The 26044-nt window shown below is 40.2% G+C and overlaps 1 protein-coding gene across 1 annotated transcript in view; it reads right to left on the reverse strand.

Annotated features, from left to right (window-relative positions):
- The window catches only part of ENTHD1 (ENTH domain containing 1), a gene marked incomplete at both ends in the record, with an annotated part of 85644 nt that overhangs the window by 53759 nt on the left and 5841 nt on the right, over nucleotides 1-26044 (reverse strand). Inside the window, 2 exons of the mRNA XM_081084053.1 lie at nucleotides 5353-5471; nucleotides 22048-22191. Of these exons, the coding sequence (XP_080940179.1) occupies nucleotides 5353-5471; nucleotides 22048-22191 (263 nt within the window). The remainder of the gene's footprint in view (nucleotides 1-5352; nucleotides 5472-22047; nucleotides 22192-26044) is intronic.

The following is a 26044-nucleotide window of genomic DNA, read 5'->3' on the forward strand; positions in this document are numbered from 1 at the left end:
GGGTCTATTTCTTAGTTCTCTACTCTGTTTCATTGACTTAAGAGACTATCCCTCCACCAGCATGAAAAATCCCTATATGATTACCAATAAGGAATGGTTAAATAAATTAAGATTCATTTATATATCAAGAATACAGCAAAGTTATTATGTACTCATATAAAAAATATGTCCATAACATGTAGTTTAGTGATAAAAGCATATTTTAAAACAATATACATTGAACGATTGCATTTATTACTATAAGAAGATGTGCAAGATATATTGCTTAGTTCAAAGCATGTTACAGAGCAGTATGCAATGAATAAATACATTGAGGTAAAATAAATGTAGGGACACAGAAAATTCCTTCCCAAAATTCATAAAAAAAACTGCTAGTATAGTTGACTCTTAGAAAAGGAACTCAAGGAATAGAGAGAAATAAGAAGAAACTCTGTTTTTCACTGTTTACCCTTCAATATTATTTAAAATTTTTAATAAGTATTTTTTAATTTAAAAAGAATAAAAATACAAACATAAAAATAAAAAACGATTCAAGCATAAAGCAATGATGCAGTAGGTAAAGGGATAATAAATTAACATAACTAAAGTAAGCATAATTTCCATTTTTCTAACAGCTTTGATGAGTTCAAAGTTTTACAAATATAATAAGTGACATGCTAATAAACCCAAAGATAAAACCTGTTTATTCTTAATTTAGCAAAATAATAAATGAAGGCAGTAGGAAATAAATATGTATCTTCTATCACTAGCAATTTAGCAACTCACAAGGAGACTGAAGGCTTTGGTCACCTTTAATTTTGTGTGAATCAATTCATAGCATCCCTATCTGTTGCTATGGGAACAACTGTGACCGAAAAAGTCATAGCCTCATTGTTTAATCTCCTCCAACAGGAAAAGAGGAAGGTTTTTTGAGGTGTTGAAAAGCTACAAACGGCCTTATTAATTAGCAGACTTAATAAGAAAAATTCTGGACAGTACGCAAAGAGAAAACACACCCATGTCTCAGGGCCATGCACGTAAAGGCTTTCCTTTACACAGACAAGCAGCGCTCTGCCTTTGAAAGCCATCTTCTATTACTGCTGTTAGATAATTCTTTCATTTCTAGAAAAAAAATAGTTAAAGAGGTTTCTATTTAAAGTTTTTATGCCGAAACCAGTTTGGCTCAGTGGATAGAGCGTCGGCCTGCGGACTGAAAGGTCCCAGGTTCGATTCCGGTCAAGGGCATGTACCTGGGTTGCGGGCACATCCCCAGTGGGAGATGTGCAGGAGGCAGCTGATCGATGTTTCTCTCTCATCGATGTTTCTAACTCTCTATCCGTCTCCCTTTCTCTCTGTAAAAAATCAATAAAATATATTTAAAAAAATAAAATAAAATAAAGTTTTTAAAAGATATTTTTAATCACTACTCATTCTGCCTAAGCAACCAACAATATCATTTCTTCCTCATTCTCTATTAAGAACATGAGAATTTGCCCTAACTGGTTTGGCTCAGTGGATAGAGCGTCAGCCTGCGGACTCAAGGATCCCAGGTTCGATTCCGGTCAAAGGCATGTACCTTGGTTGTGGGCACATCCCCAGTAGGGGGTATGCAGGAGGCAGCTGATCCATGTTTCTCTCTCATCGAGGTTTCTAACTCTCTATCTCTCTCCCTTCCTCTGTGTTAAAAAATCAATAAAATATATTTTTAAAAAAAGAACATGAGAATTTTAATGTAGATGCAGTATATTTGGCAACAACAATTAGGCTTACTGTGTTTTTTTTTGTTTGTTTATTTTTTAATATATTTTATTGATTTTTTACAGAGAGGAAGGGAGAGAGAGAGTCAGAAACATCAATGAGAGAGAAACATTGATCAGCCGCCTCCTGCACACCCACCACTGGGGATGTGCCCGCAACCAAGGCACATGCCCTTGACCGGAATCGAACCTGGGACCCTTCAGTCCGCAGGCCGATGCTCTATCCACTGAGCCAAACATGATAGCTCTTGTCTTCTGCTGCAAGAACAGATTTCTGAAGAGGACAATATTGGGTGGCATCACATGTTCCTGACAGTCATTAGAGGAGGTGCCTGTCAGTAGTAATGTTTTGAAAAAGGGAAATGCAGCTTTAAACTTCCTTTGCGGGAAGGGAACCATTTTTTTACTCATTGATATAAGATGTAGAATGATGTAAATCAATTACTGTACCACCCTCTAAAGTAAGAAAAACAAACAAAATGAGAAGTTAATGACCGATACAAAAAAAGACTAAGTCGCACTTTATATCTCTGTTAGGCTCCAATGCATGCAAGATTATTCCAGTCGATTTTCTCCCTTAAAAGCCATTAGCAACAAATAAATTGATCTCAAATTTAAAAATCATTTTGATTTAATGTCATATCTTTTAAAATAATCTAGACATTTTCAATCTATGGGCTATTATGCAATTAAGGAACAGTGAAATTTTAATTTTATGTACTTTTCAGAGCTGCTATAAATCCAGTACCTAATTGGCTTGGGGAAAGGAGTTGGAAACAGAAGGTCAAGAAATAATTCCAATCTCCCTCGCAGGAACTGTGGCAGCGAATACTAAACAAAGCACTCAGAGCAGGAGACCAAACAAGCCTCTTTCACAGGAAAGGAAGAGAAGGAAGTTACTATTGAAAGTCTACTATTCATTCATTTCTTCATTAAAAAAAATGTGGCAGCTAACGATTCTGTAATGAATAAAACTTAAAAAGGTCTCTAGTCTCAAGAAGCTTTCCTTCTGGTAGGAGAAACACATACCAAACGTAAAAACAAGTGAGTGAGTAAGATAATTTCATATAGTCTTGAGTGGAACAGATTTCCAATCCAGACGGTTCTATAAGTTTGGTTCATACTTTGGGGATACCTTCCTCTTCCAAACACATAGCAATGAAAGAGAAAATGCAAATGTGAACATGAAGGACATAGTCATGGTCAAACACAAGATGAACATTTTCATGGATGAGAGCATAACAGAAACACATAATGGTAAGGAGGTGGAAGCCGTGGACTTTAGGGCTTTGGATCCAGAAAAAGGCAGAGAAAACCAGGAGCTCAACTCTAAAGGGATAAGTACAGATTTAAAGTGCCCATGCAAGACAAGAGTGTTGAATATGGGCTCACTGCTTGAAATTATGCCCAGGCACTGGGATCTCCTACTTAATGAAGAAGCTGAAAGAACCGGGCATTAATCAAGCCTGGATCCATGGCCTCTTAAAGTACCACACCCAAGTAGGTGAGAGGACACAAACCAAACTTTACCACAACTGATCCTCAGCACCCATTGGTCTGAGAACCAGATCTGGAACATCTCTGATATGAGCACAAGGAAGGAGCCCCAAGCTGCCAGTGTAAGTCCTGAATGTGACCCTAAGTGTCAGAAGGAAGCAAATGAAAAACCATTAGGCAGGAAAGAACTGTAAGGACACTCAGAAAGAAGAAAGATTAAAAACTTGAGCTGCTCTGGCCAGTGTGGCTCAGTTGGGTGGAGCATTGTCCTGTATACCAAAAGGTGGAGGGTTTGATTCCTGGTCAGTGCACATACCCCGGTTTTGGGTTTGATCCCTGGTTGGGGCGCATAGTGGTGCAAGGTGGCCAACTGATGCTTCTCTCTCACATCAATGTTTCTCTCTCCCCCTTCCTCTCTCTTTAAAAATCAATAAAAAGCATATCATTGAGTGAGGATTAAAATAAATAAAACAAATTAAATAGAAATATTAAATATCAAATGTAAAAATAGAATACTGAGATAGAGAACACAGATGGGATAAATAGTGGAATGGATATCACTGAGAACAAATTAGTAAACTGAAGGTCAGATTGAGAAACTTTAGAAGAAGAAAAAAAGAAATCAGCCACTCTGGAAAACAGTTTGACAGTTTCTTACAAAACCAGCAATCATATTCTTGGACATTTATCCCAGAGATTTGTGTACAGTTTTTTTACATACAAAAACTGTACACAAATGTTCACTGCAGTTCTATTCATCAACAGCCCCTAACTGGGAACACCCAAATACCTTTCACTGGGTGAATAGTTGAATAAACTCTGATATATCTATAAAATGGGGTGCTTTCAAAAATAAACAATAAAAAGGAATGAATTATTGATACATGCAACAACTTGAATGGATCTCAAGAGCATTATGATGAGTGAAAAAAAATCTATCTCAAAAGGTTACATTTACATAGCATACTAAAAATAACAAAACTATAGATGGAGAAAAGATCAGCAGTTGCCAGGGGGAGGCTGTCGGAGGTGAGATTGTGCAGGTAGCATAAGGGCATGAGGGACTTCTTTTGTGAGGATAGAACAGTTCTGTATCTTAATTTTGGTGCTGGTTATACAACTCTATCTATACTAATAAAAGGGTAATATGCTAATTAGACCGACGTCTTCCAGACATCCTTCCGGACAAAGCCACAGTTGGGGGGGTGGGGGGGTGAGGCCAGAGTGGTTAGGGGAGATCAGGCCGGCAGGGGAGAGCAGTTAGGGGCAATCAGGCAGAGTGGTTAGGGGAAATCAGACAAGCAGGCAGGTGAGTGGTTAGGAGCCAGAGGTCCCAGATTGCGAAAGGGTGCAGGCCGGGCTGAGGGAACCCCGCCCCCATGCATGAATTTCGTGCACTGGGCTTCTAGTACTTAGAATAAAATTACATAGAATGCACACACATACACACACAAATGGGGGTTAAAAAACTAAACACTGAATTGAAAATTGTAGTCTATTTAGCTGTAACATACCAATGTTCATTTCCTGATTTTGATATTGTACTTCAGCTATGTAAGATGTGGACATTGGGTAGGCGGTGGCAGGGTATATGGGACTCCATACTATTTCTGCAACTTTCTATAATATAATCATTTCATAACAAAATGTTTTTTAAAACTGAGTAGAGAATGATAAACTGTTCAAGAAATTAAATATTGTTTTTCCACAGAGATTCAAATAACACAAGGTCCTATCTCACACTATATAGTAAAATTCTAGAGGGCATAAGGATTTCAACATTTAGGGAAAAAGTACAAGATCTTTATTATATTAGGATAAAAATGTTTTTAAATGCACAAGCTATAAAGGGAAACGGATAATTTAATCTTATTCTTATTTAAAACTCTGTATAACAAAAACAAAGGTAAAAGACAAGCAGTTTCTCTTAGAACATAAGAAGCTGAAAAAGGCAAGAAAACCCACTCTCCCCTAGAGCCTGCAGAAAGGAACACAGCCCTGCGGACACCTTGACTTTAGCCCAGAGACCATGTCAGACTTCCAACACTGTGTTGACTTAAGGCACTAAGTTTGGGGTAATTTTTTAGAGCAGCAATAGGAGACTACTACAGCAACTTACCTCTGTTGATTTCCAAGCAGTGAACTTGAGAGGTAGTGTTTCCTGGGACAACACAGCATCACCAGGCTGCTGAATGTCTTGCCACTGCTCTTGTTTCCATCCAGCCTTGGAAGTGTTCTCTGTCAATGACATAAACAGCAGATTCTACTTTGGCAAAAAATTGTAATGTTTTTACATTACCTCATGATTTTTAAAGTAATCACTTCTGAAGATCCATTTCGCCTACAAAATATACATGATCTACCAATGGTTACCTATGAATAGTAACCACATTCATATAGCCCTTCATAATAATAAGTTGAGACAGATTTTAAAAATACAACTTCAATTCTAGCCCTTCCCTCATCAACAATTTTTATTTTATAGATTATTTGAGACATCTTTTTTAATATAAGGCATAATATTGAATAGAAATAGAGTTTGAAAATGTGAAAATGATTCAAATGAAATGTTAGCAAAATAGGAATAACTATAATTATTCCAAGTAATACTTTTAAAAACATATTTTTATTGATTTCAGAGAGGAAGAAAGAGGGAGAGAGAGATAGAAACATCAATGATGGGAGAGAATCATTGATTAACTGCCTCCTGCACGCCCCACACTAGGAATCGAACCCGAACCAGAACAGGGGCATATGCCCTGATTAGGAATCAAACCGCAACCTCCTGGTTCATATGTCAACACTCAACCACTGAGCCACGCCAGCCAGGCTCTCAGTAATATTTAAAAGAAGTTTATTACTGCTGTGTGAACTTCATGTGTTCTAAGCAAAACTATCAGGAATGTATAGATAATTTGATAAGAAAGAATTTTTAAAGAAAAATTTTTTAAAACTTAAACATAAAAGAATATGCCAATGAAAATAAAGATATTTCTGCTTATATATTTTTACTAAACTGACCATTTTTGTAGTCTTAATATCATTCCTCCCTATGTTAATTACTATATAAACCAAATATTAGTACCAACTCTGTATCAGCATACTATTGGGTACAATAAGAAGTACAAGAAAGCTATTTTCAAACTGGTGCATGCACAACCCTGTAGGAACTTGAATACTTCCTAAGGACCAGGTGGGCATAGGTCATTTTAAAGGAATCAATATCCAGGTCCACAACTTCTGTATCTATTCTTTCCAAAAACTGATCATTCTGAGAATGCATCTATGGGGAAGCATCAGGCTAGTTCTTTCCCCTTTCCCTTTCACAGTCAATTTTATGCCACTTTCTAAAGACAGACATAATCTTAGCCTAATCCTATTATGGTACATCTTCCCTTAAGTGCAAACATAAGAACCTCTAAGGCACCAAGCAATAGTAAAAAAGATGGAGATGGGGTCACCCCCTTTAATCAAGGCATGCAAAATCCAAAGTAGAGCCTCAAAGCTTTTCCTGTCAAAGTATGGCAGAGGTAACAGGGAATTTTGGTCCATACCGGGATGTTCGGTATTCAGATATATTACAGCATGGAGAAGCAGGACAGTTGACAAGTTTCATTTAATGTGGTTGTGCTTTACACCTCCCATCTATTGCCAAAGAATGCACCCTTCCTGAGAAAGAGACCCTTAAGAAAGCAAAAAGCCTGGGAGGCAGGGGCCCTTATTTCATCAACGCAACAGCCTTATGACAAGGCTCCATGCCTTGGCTTACTACCTTAGGAAGAGTCCAGGAGCGTGAATACAACCAGAGTAATGTTTGTTTGCACGTTTATTAGAATAAATAAAGTAGTATATTTTATTTTAAAATACATGATTTGGTTAGTTGTTTTGACAGTAAAGTCTGCTTTTGCCAATCATGGTAAATAATTTCCAAAAATTGAATGAACCAAACCCATAGTTCTGAATAGTTGATTAAAATATATTTAAAGCATATGACACATAAAATCATTTTCTCAAAAAATTCTTGTATTGACAGATATATTGCAAGAATGTTTTCCTATTTCCCATACATTCTGAGTATATTGTGTTAAGTGTAACAGGTATAATTAACAGTCATTTGATAAATGTTAGTAAACTTTTTTGGTATTATATTCAGAAATTAAAAAGCAAATTATTCCTACTGTTTAACTGCTTAGTCTTTTTCTAAGTAGGGTATTTCTAATCCTTTGCTTTCAGCAACACAAAGAAAGACCTATTCAAGTTAAGAGTTGACAAGAGATGAAAAACATCTACACTAATAAAAGAGAAACATGGTAATTGGCGTACGACTGCTACCCTTTTCATTGGCTAATCAGCAAAATACGCAAATTAACTGTCAGCCAAGATGGCGGCCGGCAGCCAGGCAGCTTGAAACTAACATGAGGCTTGCTTGCTTCAGTGATGGAGGAAACCAACGTTCCCCGCCTGCCGCTGCAGGCCTCTGAGCCTGCAGTTTCAAACATTGTAACAAATACCGCTGGACTTCAGCCAGCAGATTCGCAACATTGTATGCAAAGGCCAGAAACCTACTTTCAGGAGCGGAGGCTTAAGAGCTGGAGCCAAGCCTCAAGGTAAAGCTGGCCCAGAATAAAAAAAAAAAAAAGGAAAGGAAAAAAGGAGCGTTTGGGAGCTTCAGTCACCCCCAGCCTGAAAACAGCCCTCAGCCCCTCACCCAGACTGGCCAGGCACCCCAATGGGGACCTCCACCCTGAAGGGTGTGTGACCAGCTGCAAACAGCCATCATCCCCTCACCCAGGCTGGCCAGACACCCCAGTAGGGACCCACACCCTGATCCAGGACACCCTTCAGGGCAAACGAGCTGGCACCCACCTGTGCACCAGGCCTCTACTCTATATAGTAAAAGGGTAATATGCCTCCCAGCACCGGGATCAGCGGAGCCGCGAGGCCTCCCAGCACCGGGATCAGCGTGACAGGGGGCAGCGCCCAAACACCCTGATTGGCCCTGCTCTGTGTGTGACAGGGTGCGGCACCCCAACCCCCCCAACCCCCCACCCCGGGCCCTGCTCTGTGTGTGACGGGGTAGAGCCATAACCTCCCCATCGGCCCTGCCCTGAGTGTGAGAGTGGCGGCGCCCCAACCCCCTGATCGGCCCTGCTCTGTGGGTGACGGGGTAGAGCCATAACCTCCCCATCAGCCCTGCCCTGAGTGTGACAGTGGCGGCGCCCCAACCCCCTGATCGGCCCTGCTCTGTGGGTGATAGAGGGTGGTGCCCCAACCGCCCCCCCCGCCCCCCACGGGCCCTGCTCTGTGTGTGATGGGGTAGAGCCATAACCTCCCCATCAGCCCTGCCCTGAGTGTGACAGTGGCGGCGCCCCAACCCCCTGATCGGCCCTGCTCTGTGGGTGATAGAGGGCGGTGCCCCAACCCCCCCCCGCCCCCCATGGGCCCTGCTCTGTGTGTGATGGGGTAGAGCCATAACCTCCCCATCAGCCCTGCCCTGAGTGTGACAGTGACGGCACCCCAATCCCCTGATTGGCCCTGCTCTGTGGGTGATAGAGGGCGGCGCCCCAACCCACTGATCCGCCCTGCTCTGTGTGTGACAGGGGACGGTGCCCCAACTCCCCTATTGGACCTACTCTGTGAGTGACAGGGGGGAGCTCCCCAACCCCCTGATGGGACCTGCTCTGGGCATGACAAGGTACAGAGCCCCAACCCCCGGATTGGCCCTGCTCTGTGCGTGACAGGGGGTTGCGCCGCAACCTCCCCATTGACCCTGCCTTGAGTGTGACAGGGGATGGTGCCCCAACCCCCCAATTGGCCCTGCTCTGAGTCTGACCAGGGGCTGTACCTAGGGATTCGGCCTGCCCTCTGCCACCCGGGAGCAGGCCTAAGCCAGCAGGTCGTTATCTCCCGAGGGGTCCCAGACTGCTAGAGGGCACAGGCCGGGCTGAGGGACCCCCCCCTTCCCCCCAAGTGCACAAATTTTTGTGCACCGGGCCTCTAGTTTTTATAATAAACCAATATATTTTTTTTGGCATATTATTTGGAAGGTATTCATAGAATTGACATTGCATAATAAAATACCTCCTATTCCTACCTACAATTTTATGTGAACAAGTCTTCTCAGCATTTACATATATAAAAATGTAAAACAGAAACAGAATTCATTCTATTATTTCTAGCAATAGGTAATGTTCATACATAGGTAAATGAAAAGTTCCATGCATCTCATAAAAACATGAATTTCCAATAAAAATTGTATCCTTTATGTGTTTTTTATTTTAAATATGTTTTTATTGATCTTAGAGAGGAGAGGGAGAGAAACATCGATAGGCTGCCCCCTGCATGCCCCCTACTGAGGATCAAACCCACAAACCAGGCACGTGCCCTGATCAGGATTTGAACTGGTGACCTCTCTGTGCATGGGACAACACTCAACCAACCGAGCCACACTAGCCATGGCTCCTTTATGTTTAATAAGTATTTATAATACATTTATGTGGTTTTGATTTTGCCTGATTATGTACTAAGAATAACTGGAATGATAAGGCACTCTAGAAGAAATATTTTATCACTTAAAGCCTCTGATCAGAAAAAATTTAAAACTAATTTCAACTTATATACATATTTGATTATTATATACAAATTATGTAAATATTTTATGCTTTATTTGCCTTTCAAGCATAAAATACTTTCTATTACGGTAAAATTCTGGGAAGGATATGGAACAGAAATATGACTTCAAGTAGAAAAGGGAATAATGTAAAATTTCCACCAGTTAAAGAGGACTTCATGTATTCTTTTCAAATGAATGGCTATAAGTACCAATCACAATAGCATTTAGATTCCTTTAGATACATTTAAAAGTCTCATGTGGCCCTAACCAGTTTGGCTCAGTGGATAGAGCGTCAGCCTGCGGACCGTGGGGTCACAGGTTCGATTCCGGTCAGGGGCATGTACCTTGGTTGCGGGCACATCCCCAATAGGGGGGTGTGCAGGAGGCAACTGATTGATGTTTCTAACTCTCTATCCCTCTCCCTTCCTTTCTGTAAAAAAATCAATAAAATATATTTTAAAAAAACATTTAAAAGTCTCATGTGATAGTTTTTGTTTTGTTTTCTTTTATCTTCAATGTCAATATATTTAATTACATCCTTTGTGCTTGCTTATACTTATGATAATATTTCACTTCAACTTAAAAATGTGTAAAGAGGCATGTAATTTTTCAAAATAATTTTAGGGATTATGCAAGAAAAAATAGCTTGAAAAGCAATGGTATGACATGGATTGTCCTTGCCTTCAAAAAGTTTTAGCCTGACTAGAAAGATAAGTCTAACATACAGGCTTATGGAAACAATTAAAGGAGAATAATTACATGCCAAACTTCTTTAAATTAACTAACTTTAGGACTAGACATGCTAAGGAGACAAAAAAAAAACACAAAAAACCCACAATGTATACCAGAGTAATAATAAAGAGCCTTAAATAGGAAGTAAAATTTGAATAAGCTTTGAATGATGGCTAGGTTTCTGATAAATGTGGAGGGAGAAATTATTCCAAGCAGAGGGTCTATATGGGCAAAAGCAGCAAGTATGGTGTATAGCAAGCATGTCAAACTTGCGGCCGGCTAAATGAGGCATGCGGTCCGCCAGCTGCGAGTTTGACATGCTTGGTGTATACCAAAGACACTAAAACTTTGCATTTACGTTTCTAGATTTGCATTTTCTTATAACTTCCCATGAAAATGAATAATTAAAATGAGCTTATTTTGGGATTGGAGATTTTGGGATTGGAGCTTATTTTGGGATTGAAGCTTATTTTGGGATTGGAGATTTTAGAATTAGTGCTGGCAAATAGTAGGTTTGAGGCTTAGATCATCTATGTATTTTCGTGTGATTTAATCAGGAACTATATCATCACTCTTTGAGGATTCAGCAACAAAATCATCCTTGAAATGATAATGACCTAGATTTCAGACATCATAGATTAAAAAAAAAATTCAGGAAGTCAATGTTGAAGTGTGAGGAAACTGAAGAATATTAAGAATTGTGAAAGAAAAAATATCTTGCATATTAGGAGATACATTTTAGCCTAGAATAGCTAAAATGTTACATACATATATTAACTAATCTTACAGGGGCAAGAAGGAAGACAGTAATAATATAGTGAGTCTATGGAAACTCATTTAGAAATTTTTTTAGAATCAAGCAGCCCAACACTGAAAGTGAGGTGTGTTTAATTAAATAAGATCATTTTTGGATTTCACAAGCAAATGGAAAGGGATAACACACATTTAGTTCCTTGTGGAAATGAAGTCCCTTTGGTATCATAAGCTATTTATCAATTGAGACTGTGAACTCACATGCCAAGGAGGACCAGTATATGAATGAGAAACCTCAAAGCAAAAAGTGAAGATGCTACAGGAAATAATGCTAGTGAGTCATTCGAAGATGAGTGCTTAGATACTAAGGCTGTAGGCACTTTGTAGAAACTATCTAGAGAGAAGCTGTAGATCTCGTTGAGCCTGTACTCTCAGATAATACCACAAAGCAGAACTGGTAGACCCTGTGATACTTCGTAGATGAGATATCAAACTGACATTCAAACTATCAGACATTAACAATGCAGCAGCACATCTTGGAAATGAAATGTTCCATAAATTGAACAAATTCTCAAATTGTTCCATTTATTATTTAACATATAATAAACATTGCTGCTATGTACTGACAGTGTCCTTTCAGGTATAATTTAAGTAAATTAGTCCTTTATTTAATAAAATTAATTTTTAAGAATAAAAACATTTTTTAAAATAAACAAGTTAATTTTAATAACAAACAAATCCATCATAGAAAACTGTCAGTGGGGATTGACCAAAGAACATATATGTATAGCCCCTGGACAAAGACAATAGTGTGGTGAAAGCTTGGGGTTTGGGGTAGGGGCAGGGACCTGATGGAGGTGGGCAAAGAGGGGGGGAAATAGGAGACGTCTGTAATAGTGTCAACAATAAAAAAAAGAAAAGAAAATAGTCAGTGGGCTAATGAAGAACTGATAAGATATAAAAGTCTCATAGTGATTAAATTTCTATCAAACCTTTCAGAATGAGTTTGGGACCTTAACAATTTCACTGTCTTATGCTTTAGCATCTTCAAGTAATTGATGTTTGTCCTAATTTTTGAAAAATGTCATTTTATAATAATTTCAAACTTTCAGAAAAATTGTAAGAATAGTATAAGGAACTCCCATATACTCTTCGTCCCGATTCACCAATTGTTAACATTTTGCCCCATTTGTTTTATAATTCTCTTTCTTCACTTACGTACACATATTATGATAATCCTTGTGTAAAAACCACTGTGCCAGATTGGGTTCTCCAGGAAACAGACTCCAAGGCTCAGATTGGTGTGAAGGAGATTTGCTGGGGAATGCTCTTGAAAACAATTTTTTTAAAATAATAGCAAATATTTATTAATAACTTGTTATGGGCCAGGCACTGTGCTAAGCTCTTTATATGTTAAGTAGAGGCCCAATGCACAAAATTTGTGCACTCGGGGAAGGTCCCTCAGCCCAGATTGCGAGAGGGCGCAGGCCAGGCAGAGGGACCCCACCGGTGCACGATCGGGGCTGGGGAGGGATGGGGGAGGTTGGCCAGCCAGGGAGGGGCAGCGGGAGGGCTCCAGGGTGTGTCCAGTTTGTCTCAGTCCCAATGGCGGGACCCCAGCACCAGGCCTCTAGTATGCTAATGACATACTAAGGCCGCTCAGCTGCTCGCTATGATGTGCACTGACCACCAGGGGGCAGACACTCCAACTGGTAGTTTAGCTTGCTGCTGGGGTCCATTTTTATTTTACTGTACTTCTCAATCCCTTCACCTTTAAAAAATAATTTTTAATACTCACCCGAGGATATGTTTTTAAAAAACTGATTTTAGAGAAAGGAAGGGGGGGAGAGAGAGAGAGAGATTGAGAGAGAGAGAGAGAGAGAGAGAGAGAGAGAGAGAGAGAGAGAGAAAATTCAATCTGTACACTCCCCTCCCCCACCAAAGCACCACAATTGGGGATTGGGCCTGCAACTTGGTATGTGCCCTGACCAGAAATCAAACCCGCAACCTTTTGGTGTAAAGGATGATGCTCCAACCAACTGAGCCACCTGACCAGGGTGATAGTCTCTGTCTTTTAACAGAAGAGTTTAATTCACTGATGCTTATTGTGATTATTAATATATTTGGACTTATTTCTACTATATTACTTTTTTTAAATTTCCATTTGTCTCACTTTATCTATGCTTTCTGCCCTAATAATATTACATTTTTTTCTCATTTCATTTTTTTCTCACTACTCTGGAATTTATGCACTCTATACTCTTCTTTTAGCATTTACCCTTGAAAGTTTATCATGCACTCTATACTCCTTTTAGCATTTACCCTTGAAAGTTAACCTTTAAAAATAATATTCTTATCCTCCTCTAAAAAATTACAAGGACCTTAGTACACTATAATTCCATACAGCCACTTCCAACTTCATACCATGGCTATTCATTATTTTAGCTGCCTTTTTTAAAAACTCAAAAATGAGACATTATTTTATACAGAAAGTGTTTGTTTTAATTTATGTACATGTTTACTAATGGTGTCTCCAACCATTCTTCTGGAATAATTTTCCTTCTTTTTAAATTATATCCTTTAAAGTAGGTCTCCTGGTGGTAAACTCAGTTTTTGTGTTTATGTGTAAATTACTATTTCACTTCCATCCTTGAATGATAGTTTTGCTGGGTACACAATTATAGGCTATTATTTTCTCTCAGCACTTTGAAAATAGAGCTGTAGCTGATGAGTTTATAGTAACTGTCATTCCTCTGGAGATGTATCTCTGTGTCTCAATATTGCTTTCATATTTTCCATTTACTTTGGACATATCTTCTAGTTCCCTAAATTAAATTTTAAAATTTCATTGGTATTTCTGATTTCTGTAAGTTCCCATTCTTCAAATTCACATAATCATTCCTAATAATCTTTTTTATAAAGTAAAACAGTTTTAATTTTTAAGAGTCTGGTTGAGCTCAAAGAGCTGTGACAGATATAACTGGCATTTAAATAACTGGATTAATTTAGAGAAGAGCAAATCGGTTTTGATGGTTGTGCTTCAGTGTATGTATTTTTTTTTTTACTTTATTTTTTAGAGCAGTTTTAGGTTTACAGCAAAATTGAGAGAGAGATTCCCCATATACCCACTGCCCTACACACGCATAGTGCCTTCCCCATTATCAACTCTGCATACATCCTTTATTTATTTAAATACATAGCTATTCTACATCACATATCTAACCTTTCAAATATATACAGTTTTTGGGAGACTAAATATGTTCTCTGCTAACTACTTTTTCCCGTGTGTGGCTTATTTGGATTGTGAGCTCATCGTCTAATTTTTAATTGGTGGGAATCTTATGAACCTAACTTGTAAATTGAGCAGGCTTTCTTCTTGCAGAGACACTGCCCAGAATCACCTTGGTCCCCCTTTTTTTAAAATATGTTTCTATTGATTTTTTTAAAAATATATTTTATTGCTTTTTTACAGAGAGGAAGGGAGAGAGACAGAGAGTTAGAAACATTGATGAGAGAGAAACATCGATCAGCCGCCTCCTGCACACCCCCTACTGGGGATGTGCCCACAACCCAGGTACATGCCCTTGACCGGAATCAAACCTGGGACCTTTCAGTCTGCAGGCCGACGCTCTATCCACTGAGCCAAACCGGTTTCGGCGTCTATTGATTAATTTTTAGAGAGAGATGAAAGGAGGGGGAGGGGAGGGGAAAGGGGAGGGGAAGGTGAGGGGGAAGGGGAGAGGGAGAAACAACGGTATGAGAAACACTGGTTGGTTTCTTCCTACATGCACCCCAACCGGGGATCGAACATGCAAGCTGGCCACGTGCCCTTACTGGGAATAGAACCAGTGACCTTTCGGTGCACAGGACGATGCTCAACTGAGCCACACCAGCCAGGGCGCTTTGGCCTCTCTTGACTGTCTGGGGTCAGCATAGTAATCCCAGGCTTTCCTTCCCAATACTCAAGGCAGGCCCCAAATTCATTTTCTTAACTGCCTACAACTGACCTTAAGCAACTCAACCCCTACAGTCAGTCCCAAAGACACCAGCTTGAAGTCACTCTGACCCCAGCTCACATGTCCTGTTCTTATTCTGCTTATTAAAGTAGTTAATTTAATTTAATTTTTAGAAGGAGAGACTCTTATAGACTTCCCATACCTCTGGTGAGGCCAGAAATCTCTCAAATAGTGTCTCATTTCCAGTCTTTGGTTACTGTGCAATAAATGGACTTGGAGCTCCTAGTACAGCCGTGGGCAAACTACGGCCCGCGGGCCAGATCCGGCCTGTTTGAAATGAATAAAACTAAAAAAAAAAGACCGTACCCTTTTATGTAATGATGTTTACTTTGAATTTATATTAGTTCACACAAACACTCCATCCATGCTTTTGTTCCAGCCCTCCGGTCCAGTTTAAGAACCCATTGTGGCCCTAGAGTCAAAGTTTGCCCACCCCTGTCCTAGTAAGTCTATTGCCAGAAGTAGACCTGAATTATTTTTTTAGTAAAAAATGGCATCTAGTATAATTCTATTTTTATAAAAACAATTTCTTTTTAGTTACACATCTTTTGATATGATTATATGGATAGAAAGGTACCTAGAATTTATGTTCATCTGATATTATTAGTAATTATGGCTACTTCTGAGTGATGGGATTGGAAGTGACTGACTCTCTATAATGAGACTGCATTGTTTTTACAAGAATAGAGTGATTTTTTTTTCTGAAATAAAAACAAAAGAAAAAAAAAGCTGACTGGAACCAACTATTCTATTTTGATAATAGTGGTTGGTGTAGGGTGGAAGTGCTATAAGTTACTGTTATTTTCATTTCTGTACATTTATTTACTTCAAAAAAATTTTTAAATCACTGTTTGACATTCATCAATGAAAATGTTTGAGTAGTAACCACCATTTTTACCATAAGCCCTGCTATCTAGGCTGTATGTGAAAAGGCAACCAAGTCTGACTCCATACCAACACTGTTAGCACAAAGTTCACTATAGGAATTGTGACAGAAACATTAGTGTTTTTGCTTATAAAAGCACTAGAGGCCCAGTGCACAAAATTCATGTGGGGGGGGGGGGGATCCCTCAGCCTGGATTGCAGGCCAGGCCAAGGGACCCCACTGGGGCAGGATCGGGGAGGGATGCAGGAGGTTGGCCAGCTGGAGGGGCCAGCTGGAGGGACTATGGGAGGGCTCCAGGGCATGTCCGGCTCCTCTTGCTCAGGCTGAACCCCGGCAGCAAGCTAATCTACCCTTTGGAGCGTCTGCCCCCTGGTGGTCAGTGCGCATCATAGTGAGCAGTTAAGCGGCCTTAGCATATCACTAGCATATTAGACTTTGATTGGTTAAATGGCCTACTGGACATTTAGCATATTAGGCTTTTATTATATAGGATGACAACTATTTTGAAGTTTAACTTTTGGTCCAACAGGAATCATACCATTTTTAGGAGACTATTTCCATAACATAGACCAGAGTAATCCTTCTCAAATACGGGTAAAGTTCCATTGCAAAGAATACTACTATTAAAGAGTTTTTTATGGAAGATTGGGCAACCAAGAGAAGTAATGCTTTGCTAATCTGGTTGTACACAATGTCTGTGGTGATAGTTTTTCTAACTATTACCTCTAAAAACAGGACCTAACTCTGATGCTTACAGCTCAGAGAAGCTGAGTTATAACTGTGCTTTATATACTTTTCTGTCTTGCCATCAAGCAGCAATTATCCTTCAGCTCATCTCTTCCTCAAAACATCAAAATCATCTAAACAAAACCACCCAAGCTACCTACTAGAATTAAAACTTGGGGAAAACATCCAGGAATAGAAAAAAGGAGTATAAGTAGTGATGTGTGTATAACACCTTCTCTAAATACCTCTTTTCCTCTGCTAATTTACAACAAAGAAGCTAGGCACAGCTGTTTCAGCTCTAGATCCTAAAGCCTGGAAATCATATTTCTAGCAATGCATTCAATTTTACATTTCATTATAACTAAATAATTTAGAGATGTCTACATTCCTTCTGATGGAAATTTACCTGCATGATACCATCACTTGCCTCTATTTTCTCTAACTCAAATGTTTTCAATTTCTCTTTCTTCTCCAATACAACATGTACTTACCCCATTTCCTCTCTATATTCTATCTTTAAACATTACCTTTCCCTCATTTCAATAACCCTAGAGCAGGTCTTGGATGCTTGGGTGGAAACAACTGTCTCTTACAAGCCTCCCTCCAGTTTGTTTCTCCTTCACTTCTACACCAAGCAATAATATCTTCCACCAACAGCTGTTTTCAGTAATAAGAAAGCTAAGTTCTGTGACTAAGCTAAACATCCCTTCTGTTCTCCGAGGCCTACAATGGTTCCTAGTTGCCAATTACATCAAATTGAAATTTCCAAATACTGTTCACTATGTCCTTAATGAACTGTGCTGAGTACTCTGAACTATCTGTTCACATTTTCCTACATATTCAAATCTATATTCTCTATTCTATATAATCTGACAACCTTGTATTACCATGATTAATTCATTTCTTGTTTATATTCTTTCCCACTATGGTCAGGACTATTTGCTGTCCTTATATTTATTTATTCTCTCCTTCCTCCTTAACTATAGATTTTCTAACTTTCATCCCGGTACATAGCTGTCCAGTGTAAAGATTACATTACTCAGCCTCTCTTGCAGCTAGGAATGTCCATGGGACTAAGTGCTAAACAATAATATGTACGCCAAATGTCATAAGCAACTTCAATAAATGTTCTTAAAAGGAAGGATCATTCATATTTCAACTTCTCCTTCCTACTGGCTAGAATTCAGATGTGATCTGGATCATGAAATGGAAGTTATGTGCTGAGTTTGGTGGAGCAACAAGAAAGAGAGATCCCTGGGTCACTGACATCATCGGGAGCCATAGCAGTCCTAAAATACCTAATTCTGGATTCCTATTATATACTGGAGGCCCAATGCATGAAATTCGTGTAAGGGGCTTAGCCCTCACAGCCCCGGCTTCGTCCGAAAGGTTGTCCAGAAGGACATCCAGAAGGATGTCCAGAAGGTTGTTCGGCTGTCCTAATTAGCATATTATGCTTTTATTATTATAGACTAGAGGCCCGGTGCATGAAATTCATGCACAGGGTGGTGTCCCTCAGCCTGGCCTGCATCCTCTCCAATCTGGGACCCTTTGGGAGATGTCCGACTGATATCCTTCTCACAATCCAGGACCACTGGTTCCTAACCACTCACCTGCCTGCCTGCATGATCACACTTAACTGCCTCTGCCAGCCTTATTGCCACCTAACTGCTCCCCTGCCAGCCTGATGGCCCCCAACTGCCCACCCCTGCCAGCCTGATGGCCCCCAACTGCCCTGCCCTGCCAGCCTGATAGCCCCCAACTGCCCTCCCCTACCGGCTTGATGGCCCCCAACTGCCCTGCCCTGCCAGCTTGATGGCCCCCAACTGCCCTGCCCTGCCAGCTTGATGGCCCCCAACTGCCCTGCCCTGCCGACCTGATTGCCCCTAACCACCTCTGCCTCGGTCCCCACTACCGTGGCTTTGTCCGGAAGGAAGTTGGATATCTGGAAGATGGCCGGTCACCCAGTCTAATTAGCATATTACCCTTTTATTAGTATAGAAGATATGTGCTACCATTTTTATGGCCTCTATTACTATCACTTGTGGGTGTACCAAATTCTAACTGATCCATCCATCTCTAAGTTTTTATTTGCTACTTCTCCTATCCCACTAAGAAGGCCCGCCCCAATTTTTCCTATCTTCCCTCCTACCCCAAATTGTCAGTTTTCTTTCTTCCTTTAAAATACAGCTTCAGATTCAAACAAAGAATCCTACATGGAGAGGGTTAATATTGCTAAGCTTACTTAATTAAATTATTCTTCTTTGAACAAAAAACATACATAAATATATGTATAAGTAAAATTAAAAATAATGTAACAGATTTTTAACAAATTTACTACAGCTTATACACCCAAACATTCACTATTTAAATAGTACTCTTACTACAGATTCATTTTAATGATTCCATCATTCATTAAAATTTTTTGCACATTAAAAACAAACAAAAAGCCCATTACTAGATATTACCTCCATGGGAGTGGAAATAAACTCAATTTGCTTACTAGGCCTAGAACAGTATCTAACATATAGTAAGTAGGTACTCAAGACATATTTACAGTATGAAAAATATAAATTGTAGTAAAACGTCTTCATTTTAAGGTAGAATGATTTTTTAACAGAGTCAAAAGTCATTCAGAGCTTAGTCTAGTGCTGTGGTCAGCAAACTGGGGCTTGCGAGCCACATGTGGCTCTTTGGCCCCTTGAGTGTGGCTCTTCCACAAAATACCACGTGCGGGCGCGCACGTATAGTGCAATTGAAACTTTGTGGCCCATGCGTAGAAGTCGGTATTTTGTGGAAGAGCCACACTCAAGGGGCCAAAGAGCCGCATGTGGCTTGTGAGCCGCGGTTTGCCGAGCCGCAGTTTGCCGACCATTGGTCTAGTGAATAAGATGTGTCAAAAAGCTGGGAATATCATTTTGGGTTAAAAAAAAGTAGTGACTATAAAATAATAAGCTAGATTTTTCTTGTATGAATCATAAAACAGCTCAGAGAAGAGCCAGTTCTATAGCACTTCAGGGCCTCATTTCCTAAGCTTATAGTTAAGCATGTCAAGCTTGCTCCAGTTCCGGAGCATTTTGCACCTGCTGTTCCCTCTGCTTGAAACTCCCCAGCTATTACATGGATTACTCTTCCCATCATTCAGGTCTACCTTTATACATCCACCTCCTCCAAAAGGCCTTCCCTTACTACCTGGCCTAAAATAAAGTCATTCCTGTCCTTCTCTGTCCCCTGACACTGCTTTCCTTGTTTTCTTTTATAAACAGGAAATGCCACTTCTCTATCTGACATAATGGCTTTTGTTTTGTTTTGTTTGTTTAATATTTTTTCCATTGATTTTTAGAGAGAGTGGAAGTGAGAAAGGGAGGGAGAGAGAGAAAGAGAGAAACATCAATATGAGCCGCGGTTTGCTGACATTGCAACATTAATTGGCTGCCTCCCACATATGCCCCAACCAGGGCCAGGGATTGTGGCCAGGAATTGGAGCCAGGGATCAAAATTGCACATGTCCTTCATGGCATGTGACCCTTCCATGCTCGGGAAGACGCTCTAACCACTGAGAACACTAGCCAGAGCCTGACATAATAGTTTTATATCTATTTTGCTTATGTGTCTTTAATATCTGTCTCAGTCACTAGAATATTTTCCCCAAAGGGCTTTATTATCAGAGCTATAGCTCCAAATTTCTACTAGACATCAAAATTTCAAATAATAAACTCAATACAATTATGTTTATAATAGAAGAGAAAAGAAGAGAGAGGAGAAATGAAGGAAGGTACAAGACAGGTACCAGAGAAGTAGCAAAAGGGGTAAAGAAACTCTGTATAAACCACAATTGGTTATTTTACTGTTACTTCTTTTTTAGGGTCAGTTTGAATTCAAGGCTCCCGTGAGAAAATTTCAAAAAGGGTCTGTCTCTTTTGAGATATATTTCAAAGGAATGGGTACCCTAGAGGAAGAGGTTCCTCACCTTTTAGAAGCATTTGGTGGTATTTACTATTATAATTACAATGGCCACCTCTTCACTGTATTTCCATCTCCCCAGTCCACACAAGTACAGACTGAGAACTCCTGACCAAGTCAGACAAATACTTTAATGATTTCTAGTAGAACTGGTTTGTGTTGGTATTACTATTAACATTTTTATATTTTCATACTTAACTGACATTTGGAATGTCTACTCATATTGAATACCTGCATCTCTTTCAGGATCATGAAAAACAGATTTACCTAAAGCTAGAGGTACAATACTTGTAACTAATTATATGTTACTCCTACTAAGCCCCTCACTTACAGCACAAAGTTTAGTTCTGTTCAAGGGACAATGATCTAAGTCACATTTCATTAATGTTTCTGTTTCCTCAACCTGTCCATTCCTTAAACACAGCTTATCCACACAGGGTTTGCACTGTCCTTTATGTTTTAGCAAATTTGGTAGAAAAAAAATTCATTTTCCTGCTTTCTAATAAAAAATAAATCCCTTTTTAAGAAAAGTTCAGTAGTCCAGAATTAACATTTTAGTCAAAGGAAAGTGTTATGTAACACAAGGCATTGTCCTAGAAGAGTTTTAGAGCAATTTTGAAATTTTGAGGCACATTTAAGAAAATGTCAGTTTCTTGATTTATAGAATTAAATGGCACAAATGCACACATACCCAGTTCCTAGTCTCAGAAAACAGTTCTTACTGACATTCCAATTTTAATTATAATCTTAAAAATCAATCAGGATGCAAAATAGGGTAGTAACTTATTTAATTCCTTTTAAGCTCAAAATCATTTTATTTGAATCCCAGATAACTGCATTCAGAAAATAGCCATAAAATATTTTACTGAATATTATTCTTCATCTTTGTTCACTAAAGTATGATGACTAATATAGTAGTAATATTAGAACTAGTCTTATATTAACAAGTTTGTACTACAAGTTATGTATTATATTTTTTAGTTGTCCTTAAATACCTATTGCATATTAGGCCAATGTTCATTACACGCACTTCTTTTACATAGCCTTGCAACCTTAAGAAGCTTACACTTCTCTGAGGCAGGAACTTCTGGTGTGGGGGCAGAAGCCCAGGCTGTGGAGAGTTACCTGTATGAGGTAATCTTTTAGAAAATGCCATAGAGTAGGAGCTACGCCGTCTAGTCCGACATGCTACTTCCCTCTCTTTATGGAGCAATTGCTCATCCATCAGCAATGTTACGACTTGCTTAGACTTTTCCCGGATATGATAACCTGAAAAATACATTGAATATGCATAGAAAAAATATTAAGGCTACAATTAATTTCTATTCAAAAGAAAATTAGGAAAAATGAATATGTGAGCAAAGTGAAAAAAACCTGTGGCAAATGTAGAGGGAAACCTAAGTTTCATTACAATTATCAACAAGCTAGAAGCCTGATGCACGAAAATTCGTGCAAGAATAGGCCTTCCTTCCCCTGGCTGCTGGCACCAGCTTCCCTCCGGCACCCGGGACCCGGCTGCTTCCCTCTTCAGGCTGCCTGCAGGCACCCTGGACCTGGGCTGGCTTCCCTCAGGCCCAGGCTTCATCAGGAAGGATGTCCGGAATAATGTCCAGAAGATGTTGGTCTAATTAGCATATTACCCTTTTATTATTATAGATATTCCTTTTCTTATACTTCAAGAAATACTTCAATAAATATAAGGTGAAATTATTCAGGCATTGGCATTACATTTTTTCACTTTAAGTATAATTTAAAGCACTACATAATCTGCAATAAGTCAAACAAAATTGGCAAAGTGGAGGAATGAATTAGATCTAGATGTACTGACCTAGATGAATGACCACGGTATATGGCTAAAGATTTATAACTCAAATCTGTAAAGCATAGGGGAAAATAAACCAGTATTTGTATCCAGGAGAGAAAAGTGGATGGATGGACAGATTGATGGATGGATGGATGAATAATGGTGGGGCAGGCAGACAACCCACTGTGTACCCAAAACATTATTAACGTGTTACCTTAGAGGGGTACAACTACAGAGGAAAAGAAAAGGGAGGGCAACTGGCTTTTCTTTGACATAAATTCCTCGCAACTTGATGCCGTTAACAGAGTGTCAGAGCCCAGTCTAAGACCTGAATTCCAACCATGCTGATGCCCTCTAGCACCTGTGTGACTCTGAACCAGGTGTCTGCCTGGCCTGAGTTTCCTTCCTGAAAAACAGTATATCTGTTCAGTCTAATTCACAGATATAAAAGTTTACTCTTTCAACTATGTGGTAATATTATTATTCTCAATCTTTTTCTATGAGAAATGATGTAAGAAATCCCTGCCCTGACTGGTTTGGTTCAGTGGATAGAGCATCGGCGTGCGGACTCAAGGGTCCCGGGGTTCGATTCCGGTCAAGGGCATGTACCTTGGTTGCAGGCACATCCCCAGTGGGGAGTGTGCAGGAGGCAACTGATCAATGTTTCTTTCTCATCGATGTTTCTAACTCCCTATCCCTCTCCCTTCCTCTCTGTAAAAAATCAATAAAATGTATTTAAAAAAAAAAGAAATCCCTTACTTCTCCACATCTTGGGACAAACTTATATTAACATTTCATGTCATTCCAAGCCTTCTTTGAGGTAAGCTGAAAAGTCCCTGAAGATCCACTATTATGTTCATTTTGGGCTCCAAGTGCGATGAATTAAACATTAATGTCTCCAACTATAATTTACTAGTAGTGGAAATAATTTGAAATGGTCAAATTCAGGGTATACAGGGAGTGAGCAAAAGTAGGTTTATAGTTGTTTGTATAGAAAACACAGTAATTAATAAACATGATATAAGAATAAACTGTTTCCACATACTCACAACTGTAAACCTACTTTTGCCCACCCCATATTTAGAGAAGAGGGGCCAACAATGTTCTCTAAATGCCAGTCCCTCAGCCCGGCCTGTGCCCTCTCGCAGTCTGGGACCCCTCAGGGAATGACCACCTGCTGGCTTAGGCCTGCTCCCCGGGGGATTGGGCCTAAGATGGCAATCAGACATCCCTCTGGCAGCCCGGCAGCCCTCAGGGGATGTCCACTTGCCAGCAGGGAGCAGGCCTAAACTGCAGTCGGACATCCTTAGCGCTGCTGAGGAGGCAGGAGAGGCTCCCACCACCACCGCTGTACTGCCAGCCATCAGCCTGGCTTGTGGCTGAGCAAAGCTCCTCCCATGTGAGAGCACCCTGACCACCAGAGGGCAGCTTCTGCATTGAGCGTCTGCCCCCTGGTGGTCAGTGTGTGTCATAGTGATCAGTCATTCCCAGGCCTTCTGCTGTTAGGGTCAGTTTGCATAGTACCCTTTTACTATATAGGATAGAGGCCTGGTGCATGGGTGGGGGCCGGCTGGTTTGCCCTGAAGGGTGTCCCGGATCAGGGTGGGGGACCCGCTTGGGTACTTGGCCAGCCTGGATGAGGGGATGATGGCTGTTTGCAGCTGGTCATACCCCCTTCAGGGTGGGGGTCCCCACTGGGGTGCCTGGCCAGTCTGGGTGAGGGGCTGAGGGCTGTTTTCAGGCTGGTGGGTGACTGAAGCTCCCAGCCTCTCCTTTTTTCTTTTTTCTTTTTATTCTGGGATTTATTTACCTTCTATAGCTGTCACTGGAGCTGAGACCCGGCTCCAGCTCTGAGACCATTGCTGGCTGAAAGCAGGTACCTGGGTTTGTTTAGATTCTATAATTGAAACTCTGTTGCCATCACTGGCTTCTCTAAGCTCTGAGGCCGCGCTGGCTGAAAGTAGGTACCTGGGGTTTGTTTAGGTTCTATAATTGCAACATTGTTGCATCCGGAGCTCAGAGCTGGGCTGCGGCAGGTGGGGAACCTTGGCTTCCTCCATCACTGCAGCAAGCAAGCCTCATGTTCGCTTCAGCTGCCTGGCTGCTGGCCGCCATCTTGGCTGGCAGTTAATTTGCATATCTCGCTGATTAGCCAATGGGAAGGGTAGCGAAGTTATGGTTAATTACCATGTTTTTCTATTATTAGATAGGATTTGTTTATTGTTTCCTCACCTAGAATATAAGCTCCATTAAGGCAGAGAATCTCATTCATCCAGCATCTTCATCATCTAGAAGAGTGACTGCAATGGTAGATGCTTAATAAATATTTACTGAATGAATGAATCAATAAAAGGAGCAAATTACCAAAAATCTGAATTTCCTTCTTGACATAGTACGAATGGATAATGAGAGCCAATTTATAACCTAGCTGCCTAAGGAAGTTGCTTGACCTGAAACAACTTCTTGCAACACCCCTACTTAGAAAAAGTTAGAAGTTATGGAATAGATGTGGAATATTCTACTTGGAGTCTGCATGGATTGATAGGGATTGAGGGCAGCTCTCCTCATTCAAAGTGACAAGCAGGTACATAGAGCAGAAAGCCAACTGCAATAATGGAAGACTTCTCCCTGAAACACCGGGACTCCTCCCTGAGGTAGCAATCTGCAGCATCAGTAAGGTCAAGTCACAGGAGTTGACAGAAAATTGGGAAGAAATCACCCAGACACGAACTTCCTGTTCACAGCTGCCCACTGCCCTGGCTACCTCCCCTCCGTTCTTGAGATGCTGAAGAACAGAAACCTGGCTGTTCTATAACATCTAAGTTGAAAGTGAAAAATTTCAAGAACCCAATAAGTCTGTTTCAAGGATGGGTTAAATAATAATAATAATAAAAATAAGATGGCATGTACTTCACCTCCAACCAACATGTTTTTGTGTCTTTTTTTTTAGAGAGAGTGGAAGGGAGGGAGTGAGGGGGAGAAAGAGAGAGAAACATCAATGTGAGAGAGACACATCTATTGGTTGCCTCCTGCCCACAGGAGGGAATCGAACCTGCAACCCTTCAAGGCTCAGTCGACGCTCTAACCACTTAGTAACACCAGCCAGGGCTAACCAATATGTTTTTAAATAAAGGAAAGGGGAGGCCAGGGGAAGGTCAAGGGGGGGGGGGGGGAGGAGACATATGTACTACTCTTTGTAATACTTTAAGCAATAAAACAAAATTTTAAATAAATAAATAAAGGAAAGAGGACACAGAACTAAAATAGACTATTACTGGAAATAGGATAATCTTAGGCAGTAACTTCTTTGTATCAGAG

The sequence above is a fragment of the Myotis nattereri genome (genome assembly GCF_964212035.1).
Source record: "Myotis nattereri genome assembly, chromosome: 2".
NCBI classification, from domain to species: Eukaryota; Metazoa; Chordata; class Mammalia; order Chiroptera; family Vespertilionidae; genus Myotis; species Myotis nattereri.